The 10266-nt window shown below is 49.7% G+C and overlaps 1 protein-coding gene across 1 annotated transcript; it reads left to right on the plus strand.

Moving 5' to 3' along the window:
* The first annotated feature begins 888 nt into the window (after positions 1-888).
* KRT84 (keratin 84) lies at positions 889-8246 on the plus strand. The gene is made up of 9 exons (XM_065932084.1): positions 889-1410; positions 2643-2851; positions 3467-3527; positions 3956-4051; positions 4968-5132; positions 5241-5366; positions 5867-6087; positions 6537-6568; positions 7897-8246. The coding sequence occupies exons 1-9, from the start codon at positions 889-891 to the stop codon at positions 8244-8246; spliced, it is 1782 nt and encodes a 593-aa protein (XP_065788156.1).
* The last annotated feature ends 2020 nt before the right edge of the window (positions 8247-10266 follow it).

Here is a 10266-nt window from a genome sequence, read left to right on the forward strand (position 1 = left end):
GCATGTTTTGGCTTCAAATTATGTCACAAATGTATTGGTTGGTGGAAGTCTTCAAGATAATCTCCCCACACCAGCAGGAATACAGAGACCTTCTTTTTTTATCTCTGTACCCTTGGTACCAAGCACATTACCTGAGATAGAGTATCTGGTAATTGTTGAATGAATGAATGAATGTATGTCTTTTGAGAGTCTCAAATCAGACATGTATTACACTAACCCAGATAAGCTTCACAGGTGATTCAATTCTTATGTGAACAGTCAAATCAGATTACAGAGGATAGATGAAACACTGCAAAAGGTTTTTGGACTGTTTAATCCATCTACAGGGATGCAGTAAACTGTATTCTCACCATATCATTTCTTACTTGGAGATATGAAGACCCTGCCTCTCTTCTATACACTTCTCATCTATTTAGGGGTTATCTGTATAGCTGCATTCCCTGCAAGCCTCTTGCTGGACTTGTTACCATTATAACTTTCTGGTGGTTAGCCACACTTGCAATGGAAAGTCTATTGGATTTAAGACCAAGGAAAATTAATGTCCCCATAATGGCAATTATGGTGGACCTGCGGGAAAAATAGGACAATAATGTTTATGTGTTTATGTGTTTTTAATGTTTATAGGTTTGATGTTATGGCTCTGATTCTGAGGGGAATAGGTGTGTCTGAGATTAGTTCACTGTGAAGGAGGTTACAGGCATGGAGAGTTTCTGCTAACTACCCAAGCTCATAAATGCTTCCAAATGGCTTTTTTCACTTTTATGGGACCAATCCTCAGATCCCCACACACATAAAAGGGGTGAGAGGGATCCACTAGCCCCAGAGGACTCCCAGCTCCAGCTCTCCCCGCTGTGCAGTCACCACTCTGCTCTTGCCCAGGACACCATCATGTCTTGCCGCTCCTACAGAGTCAGCTCTGGTCGCTGTGTGGGCAACTTTAGCTCCTGCTCAGCAGTGACCCCTCAGAACCTGAACCGCTTCCGGACCAGCTCTGTCTCCTGCAGGAGCGGGCCCAGCTTCCAGGGTCTCAGCAGCTTTGGCAGTCGGAGCGTCATCAACTTTGGATCGTGCTCACCCCGAATAGCAGCTGTGTGCCCTCGACCCACCTGCTATGGAGTTGGCTTCGGTGATGGAAGTGGTGCTGGTCTGGGGTTTGGGGCCGGCAGTTGTGTTGGCCTGGGGTTTGGAGCCAGAAGTGGTCTCGGCTATGGCTTCTGCAGTCCTGGCTTTGGCTACCGAGTTGGAGGAGTTGGAGGGCCAGCGGCCCCATCCATCACAGCAGTGACTGTTAACCAGAGCCTGCTGACCCCGCTCAACCTGGAGATTGACCCCAATGCCCAGAGAGTGAAGAGGGATGAGAAGGAGCAAATCAAGACCCTCAACAACAAATTTGCCTCCTTCATTGACAAGGTACTTGAGACAGTTCAGCCTCTGGGTCTGGGATGATGAGAGCTAAATGAACTGAGGTGTACTTTCCCTCAGGAAGAACTGATCTAAACCCAGGACACAGATCTTGACCCCACATCCTTTGGGATCAACCAAAAGCATGCCGTATGATTTCTGGGTCGCTCTGCTGCAGAGCAAGGATGAGCCCGGGGAACCACTACGTGGAGGGATAGATTGATGGTGGTGGTGGAACATCCAGGCACTGACTGGATGCCTAAAGGGATCTGAACAACCTAGTCATTTAGAAATATCTTCCAAACAGGTTAGAAACACGAACACCTCTACCAGGTGTTGGCTGGGACAGGTTTAAAAGATTTTGTCCTTTGATATCCTCATGCTCTCTTTGAAGTTTTCATGGTTTCTGAGGATGAGTGGCCACACCTGTTCAGGCTTAAAGAAATGGAGAATGGAGTTGAGTAATTTTTGTACAAAACAAGGAATTCATACCTCTCCCCACAAGAGGGAAATCCAGATTCAGCCAAGTCACCTAGATTGAGGAAAACAGTAGGGAATGATCACTGGTGGTCACTGATCTTCAGGTTGATGAGAAGAACAAAGAGGTGGAACTGACATCCCAGAAGTGGGGATTCATGTCTCCATGAAGTGGGAATTCTCTGATTGTGCCTGAGATTGTAAACTCACCTCTGTGAGCTTCATTTCATGTGAAATGAGGGGTTGGAACAAATGGTCTCTACATTCTCCTACAGCTCTGTAAGTGTCAGCTGATGGGATATCTGGGGTGATGGGTATGACCAATTATTACCTGAGAGTTCCCACCTCCTAAAGCCACTTCCCAGCCCAAATGTACTTTACTCTGTTCTTCATTCCCTGCCACAGACAGAAGACAGAGACAGAGACAGGAAAACATTGGTTTTCAGATGGAGGCCAACCTTGGCTCAGGTAGAATCCATTTCTGAATTCCCAGTGAGCTGGCCCTCCCCTTTCTCAGACTGTTAAAGGGGAAATTGAAGATTTTGGTTTCAAAGCTTCTGTTTTTATCTCAGGCTGGCTGAGTGTGAGGAGGAGTCCCAGACCTGCTCCGCCAGATTCTTCTGAGTTAGAGGACTGAAAGTCAAACAAAAAAGGGAACAATGGTCACCATGAGGTTGTCATCTCTGACCATCTGAGCAACTAGTCCATACATAGGTGATCATATTGAGCACTCAATTGCCATGTCTTTGCCTCTGTGGATTTAGGTGCGGTTCCTGGAACAGCAGAATAAGCTCCTAGAGACAAAGTGGAACTTCCTCCAAGAGCAGAAATGTACCAAGAGCAACCTGGAGCCCCTCTTTGAGAGCTACATCACCAACCTACGCAGGCAGCTGGATGTAGTGAACAGTGACCGGGCCCGGTTGGAGGCTGAGAGGAACCACATGCAGGATGTCCTTGAGGGTTTCAAGAAGAAGTGAGTGGCATCTGGACCATATGGACCAAGGACGGGCATGGGGCTGGTCCCCAGTGCAGCAGCCAAGCTCAGATGGGAGCCCCTAGAAGGATCAGAGTTGAATGCTGGTTTCAATTCCCAGCCTGGAGACAGTGGCAGGGCAGTGATGTGTATGGGAGGGTGAGGACCCCCTTCGGGTCCTGAAGGACCTGAGGAATAAGGAGACTTGAGATTGGGCACAGTTTGTCCCTAATCCTGTCTGTGCACACTGGTGAGTTGTCCCCAGAAAAAGGAAACCCCTGGTTCTGAAAACAGTGCCCAGGTCCAGCCACAAGCAGGATGCTACTTCCTCTAAGGTCAAGTGCAATGACCCTAAGGCATTTCCAGCAAAGAACCACAGCCAAGGCTCAGATTTTCAGACCCCGCACCCAATTTGAGAAAGTAAAACGGATTTGGAAAAACCAAGGGTCTAAAAGATCTTAAAGATGGGACAGCGTGGAGAACATGAGGATGGCAACAGGGAGCCAGGCTCCTGGCCGGGACAAGAGAGGTCATAATAAGCGATAACTGGGGAGCTGGCAGTAATCAGCTCTCAGTTCAGCGGGAGAATGCACCCTCTTCATTTTTATCACTCAGGTATGAAGAGGAAGTGGTACTTCGGGCCAATGCTGAGAATGAGTTCGTGGCTCTGAAGAAGGTAAGGAGAACAACAAGCCCAGGAAGACTTCCACATCCCAGGACGCTGCCCAGGCAGCCCTGTGAAAACTCACACAAAGTAGAGCCCCTAAGGTCACAAGTGCTTCTCTTCAAAGTTCTGATTTGGTCTCCAATGACTTAGGGTCTTCATGAGAGGAGAGGCTTGAAGAGATGACATTTAGGCAAGATTTTTCTGGCCTCTAAATGAGCATCGAGAAAGGTCCAGCATCCCTGGGGGTTTTACATTGTCCAAGGGAGAACAAGAGACATTAAACTGTATTTCCACCCCATGACTCTCCCACTTGTCCCACTTGGCCTGCCCCTATGGAGACTGGTCTGATCTTCTCACCCATCTGCAGACCCTGCCAAGGTGAGGAGGTTAAACAGTACACAGATAATGAGCATTTTATTCTTCTCTCTTTGATGCAGGATGTGGATACAGCGTTCTTAAGCAAGGCTGATCTAGAGGCCAATGTGGATACCCTAATTCAGGAAATTGACTTCCTGAAAACCCTGTACGCAGCGGTAAGGACTCATCCCCTCTGAGCCATCCAAGGAGATCACCGTGTGGCCTGGACTCCCTGGGGGATTCACTGGGCTAGTGTATTTTCTAACATTTGGTATCATACATCTTTCTTCCCATCAAATCTATATTCTCTAAATGCTGATAAATGTACAAGTGGAGAAGGTAAGGAGAGCCTGACTCAGGTCTATGAATCAACTCCTTGTTGGCCAATCTACTGATGGCCAGAAGAGTTTTGGGTTTAGGAATGTCACTTCCTATCTTCTGATGAGAAGACTCTGGAAAACTGACTTGCTGGGAGATGTAAGATGTGTTACCTAATTAGTCAAATGAACTAGCTCTCTTTTGCTTCATAAGGTCTTTTTGGTCTGGGATAGTCCTAATTTCAGAACTGAATGTCTGGCTCTGAGTGGAAAGGCTGAAGAAATCTCCCTCTGAGGCCCTCGCTTTGCAGACCAGTTCTCAGCCCTCTCCCATCGTCACTGCCAAGTCTCTTAAGGACCTGGGATATAGGAACTCCTAGATCATCATGTTCTAAAGTATTGTCAGCTCTCAATGATCAATGACTGGCACAGTCACTGTGTGGCTAAACCAAAGAGAAGTTTAAACTTTATCATGGTTCTTATTCCCCTTCACAAATCCCTAGGCCCCCACAGTTTTAGTAGTCACCTAAATAAGTTAGGGTGTTCCAGGGATATCTCCTAATATACAACAAGGGTTTAAAGTCAAGCTGAAACAGCTTGGGGTCACCTTCTCTTCTTTGCCGTCAAGTTTGCATGATCTGCTCTGCTGCTTTGCCCTGAAGAAATAAGCAATGCTCTGACTCCAAGCCCTGGGGACCCTGTAACAAAGCTCCTGCCATTGATGGGACCCATTGATGGGACTCAGTCCATCTGTCTCACTGATCTTCCAACACAGGAAATCCAGTTACTACAGTCACACATCTCAGAGACATCAGTCATTGTGAAGATGGACAACAGCCGGGACCTGAACGTTGACGGGATCATCGCTGATATCAAAGCCCAGTATGAAGAGATTGCCAGACGCAGTCGGGCTGATGCGGAGGCCTGGTACCAGACCAAGGTCGGCAGGAGGGTGCTGGGGAAAGGGAGCAGGCAGCCATGGGATGACAAAGTGGGTTATGACCTTGACTCAATCTTTGAATCATCCCTTTCTCCCACCACCCCCTAGTACGAGGAGATGCGAGTGACAGCTGGTCAGCACTGTGACAACCTGCGCAGCACTCGGGATGAGATCAATGAGCTGAACCGGCTGATCCAGAGGCTGAAGGCAGAGATCGAGCATGCCAAGGCTCAGGTGGGCAAAGGAAAAAGAAAGCCCCATAAGGAAGACAGGCCGAGCCCCAAGCTCTGGGGAGCCTGAGTTAGATGATGTGGGGGAGGCAACTGGAGCCCAGAAATAGAGGGATGGAAGAATTAGTCCAGGAAGACTTCCTGGAGGAGGAAAATGTGGAAGGAAAGGAGAGACTCTCTTAAACTCCCGAAAAGTAGAAGGAAAGCTCTTGGGCTCCCTTAAAGGGGCAGGCGAGGCAGAAAGAATGACTTTATTCTCTGGACCCCCTGGGTCTTAAAGCAACAGAAATCAGTAAATGCAAAATCAGTGAGGATGAAAACAGAAGGAAAGCAATGTTCCACTCCCTGGTGACATCAAACTACAAGATGACAAGCCCCTCCATGGGCTCCATCCCTGGCTTGGCACCAGGCTGTGTCCCCATAGACAGAAGGCAGTGTTTCTAGCCCAACCTGAGGATTCCCTAGTTCCTGCCAGAGCCCATCTGCAAATTGCCCTCCCCACAGCGCTGCAAGCTGGAGGCCGCCGTAGCCGAGGCTGAGCAGCAGGGAGAAGCTGCCCTCAATGATGCCAAATGCAAGCTGGCAGAGCTGGAGGGTGCTCTGCAGCAAGCCAAGCAGGATATGGCGCGGCAGCTAAAGGAGTACCAGGAGCTCATGAACGTCAAGCTGGCCCTGGACATCGAGATCGCCACCTACAGGCGCCTGCTGGAAGGCGAGGAGATCCGGTGAGTGCTCTCAGTGTAGCAATTGGAGTGTGGTCAGACTTCTGGCTGCTAGAAAGTCTAAGTGGGGGAAGGAACCAGGAACAATTTTTCCTGCAAACCTCATTGGATTGCCCTTGGCAGGGGTTTAGAAGATGGCTCTGGTTCTGTGCCTCTAAGTGCAAGCTTGTAGACAGATTGCATCAAATCATAGAATTCTGCTTGATTGGTTCGCTTGTTTAAAAAAATAAAAAGAAGATATTCTCTTTTAGAGAAAAAGAAATATTCTCTCAAATATTTTGCTTCAATAGTTTCAGAGGGTTTAGGGACATGTAAGTTTTGAAAACTCCCCAGATGCTTAGGCAGATGTGGATAAGAACCACTGTCCACACAGTCAAAAAAGCCCTCTCATAGCAGGGAAGTTTTCAGAGAACAATATGGTTGTGAACTGACTTGCTTCTTTCTCTTTCCAGGATCTGTGAAGGTGTTGGACCAGTAGACATAGGTAAGACCCTTCAGTCTCTTCTTCACACACGTCTCTCCTAGGATCCTTCAAATTTTCTTTTGAACTCAAGCCCACATTGAGGCCCATGGCTGGACTGGCCATGACAGCCAGGGGAACAGGGACCATCTGGTCCTTGGACTGAGAACATCCTTAGCTGACTTAAGTCTTAAGACATCCCCAGAGCCTGCCTCCCCAGAGATAAGCAATCAATCACAAAGGTTTGCAGAGCCTGCTAGGTGGGAGAGGGCTCAAAAAGTCAGCCTTTTTGTGAACAGTGGCCTTGTCCTTCAAGGGCAAAGACCAAGGAAGGAATGGAAAGGCCTGTGCCAGGAAGCTCCCTCCTCTGCTGATGGCAGGGAATAGGACAAGACTGAATGCAAGTCCTCGTGCTGTTGCTGCCAAAGTACTGGTTGTGCCCAAAGCACACAGGACCTGTGCTGGACACTGTAGGGGAGGGACAAGACCCAGACCCAGCGCTCCAGATTTATAATATTCTTCAGATGAGTCCTATCCACTGTCAACCTAATCCTCAAAGCCCCAGGGGGAGAATGGCCTGGGCAACTCCCTTTTACTCAAAAAGAAAAAAAAAAAACCAAACATGACTTGCCAGCAGTCACAAAGATAGTCAGGGGCACAGCCGGAATTCAAACCAAGACTTCTGATCCAAGAGTGCAAATATACACAGCTGTATATGCTAAACTGGGTGGGTCACTACGGCAGGAAGGATTCCCATGAGAGGAGAAGGAAGAAAGGGGGAGTTGAGCTAAGTAAGGCTTAATCAGACTAGAGTCCTGGGTCATGGAGGTGTGTCCAGTGGAGACTAGAGGGCTAGACAGCACAGCCATTTAGTGAGTCAGGAGGAACTGACAACAGACCCTCTTTAGAGGTGGGCAATGTGGGGATTTCCAAAGAGCAAGATGTAACTGGAAGACGCCCTGTGGCTTTATTATGGAGGCTACTGGCTGGAGGCTGCTGGATAATCCAGCTCGCCAGCCCCCTCACACAACCCAACCGGACTTTGGCCATATATAAAAGACAGTGGACTTATGGCTATATGCCAACACCTGGGCAACAGGTTGAACTCTTCCATTTTAGTCCAAATATTCCATTTTAGTCACTTTAGCGACTCCACTAAAGTCAAACTCCATCTTGACTTTAATGAAGTCACAGCCTTTGAGTCACCCAGGCAAAAGGACGGAAAAGTGGGTATTGAGTATGTAGATAGTAGGAACCCCTGAGACGCAGGCCACTTCTGCCTGTCCTCTCCCCTCCCGAAACGGGAGCGTGGAGAGTGAGGCAGCCTCGCTGAGGGTTTCTTCCTCCTGCAGCGGTGAGTAGCTCCCGGGGCGGCCTGGTGTGCGGGCCCGAGTCCCTGTTCAGCAGCTCCAGCCTCTGCCGTGGCGGGGTCACCATCTCCGGAAGCAGCAGCAGCAGCAACATCCGGTCCAGCGGCTTCTGCAGCTCCAGCGTGGGCGGGGCCCGGGTCGTGGGCGGCGGGGACCTGCTGGGCGCCGGCTCCCGAGGGGGCTCGGTGCTGGTGGGCGAAGCCTGCGCTCCCAGCGTTCCCTGCCCGCTGCCCACCGAGGGCGGCTTCAGCAGCTGCAGCGGCGGCCGCAGCAGCCGCAGTTCCACCGTCCGCTTCGTGTCCACCACCACCTCCCACCGGACCAAGTACTGAGAGCAAGCGCTGGCCAGCCACCGCCCTCAGAAGAACCATCTCCACGCCTTCTGCTTCTGTCCCCAGAGTCAGGCTGGAGGGCGCTCTAGGTATCCCTCCTGCCGAGAAGCCAGGGGCTGCGCTGCCTGGTCTCTGTCCTCTGGGGGGATTTTTTTCACCTCTTCGACGCTCCATCCACAGGCAGGCCCCAGAGGACTGACTTTCTCCCTAACTCCGTTTCCTTCTTTGGGTCACTCCTCACCACACAGCCCAACAGCCTAAAGAAAGTACAAAAGCCAATGTGTTGGGGGAGAAATAGACCAGTTCAACGCCAAAAAGAATGTGTCTAGGCACCATCACCATCCTAGCTTTGGATTAACTTCAAGAATGGAGAGCTGGCTGTCCACAGAGCAGGGGTCCTCAGCCCACCAGCCTCTGCTTCCCGGCCCTAACTTTCCCTGGCAGAAGGTTCTTTCCTCCTCTTCCTGACCCAGAAGGAGCCACTATCTTCAGTGGCCCAAGGGATCCCTGAGTCCCCAGAGATGGTTCTTCTCCAAGTGGCATAGGTCCTGGCTGCTTCTCTTCCTGGGGTGTTGGTTTAACCCCGGCATGCGAGTCCACAAGGTGGATGGGTGCTGGTGGAGAGGTGGGCCCTGCAACACTCCATGCCCCTGCTGGTGGTGTGAGGGGAGTCCAGCCTTCCACTGCAAGAGGGTTTATGTCTGTAAGCTCCAAGGAGGCCTGGGCTGGGGTGGGTGCCTGTTTGTACTGCTCTTTGTGTTGCTGGAATTTCAATAAACTTGCAAGCTAACATCTCTAGGACTCTGGCCTCTCTTTACCAGTCATGCTGGGGGTGGGGGATCTTACCTCCTAGACTCCACTAGCCCACTCCCCTGGGAACTTGCTAAGGGAAGAGGCTGGTGTCCTGGGACAGAGGACATACTAAGAAAAGAGCCCTCAGGCCCCTCCCTGGAGGGGCACACAGTTCAGCAAGGGAGATGAGACATACAGCAAAAGCTCTGAAAAAGAATGCCAAGCAGCCCACTTCTCTCCATGTGTTGCCTTCCACCCTCCTCCCACCAAGGCAAACCCTTCCATTTGTTCCCCAGGTCTCACCCTACCCCCAGTTCCTCTGGGATCATTGTAGGGGCCAAGAGACCCAGCCATGTGGTTAGAGGGTTGGAACTTTTAATCCACCCTCCCCGACCTCCAGGGAGGGGAGCAGGGTTGAAGGTTGAATCAATCAATCATGATTTATGTAATGAAGCCTCCATAAAAACTCCCAAAGGACTGGGGGTTCTAAGAGTTTCCAGGTTGGTGAACATGTGGCGATATGGGCAGGGCAGAAGGGGGTGTGCCTGGTGAGAACATGGAAGCCCCCAGCCCCTTTCCCCACACCTTGCCCTATACATCTCTCCCATCTGACTGTTCTTGAGTTTTATCCTTCCATAATAAACTGGCAATCTATTAAGTAAAATGTTTCTCTGACTTCTGTGAGCCACTTTAGCAAAGTAATCAAACCCAAGGAGAGGTTTTGAAACTTTCTATCTATAACCAGTTGGTCAGAAGTCTGGGCGATAACCTGGGTTTGTGACTAGCATCTAAAGCAGAATTGGGGTGGGCAGTCTTGTAGGACTGAACCCTTGACTTGTGGAATCTGATGCTGCTTCCAGGTAGGCAGTGTCAGAATTGAGTTGAATTGTGGGACACCCAGCTGCTTATTGGTACAAGAAAACCCCATGTGCATGTGTGTGTGTGTGTGTGTGTGTGTGTGTGTGTGCATACATGCAAACACATTGGAACTGTGACCAGAACTCTTAGTGTGTGTCTTGTGCGATCCCACAGCATAGTAAATCCACACTTGGTTTAATGACTGTTCCCATCATCATTAAATTCTTAATAGTTTTAACAAGGGGTTCTGCATTTTTATTTTACATTAAGCCCCATGAACTGTATAGCCAGTTCCACTTGAATAGCTATATTTCTACTAAGGGAATTGAATGTGCAATTTAAAATCTTCCTACAAAGAAAACTTCAGGCC

Source organism: Muntiacus reevesi, chromosome 4, assembly GCF_963930625.1.
Source record: "Muntiacus reevesi chromosome 4, mMunRee1.1, whole genome shotgun sequence".
Classification (NCBI taxonomy): Eukaryota; Metazoa; Chordata; class Mammalia; order Artiodactyla; family Cervidae; genus Muntiacus; species Muntiacus reevesi.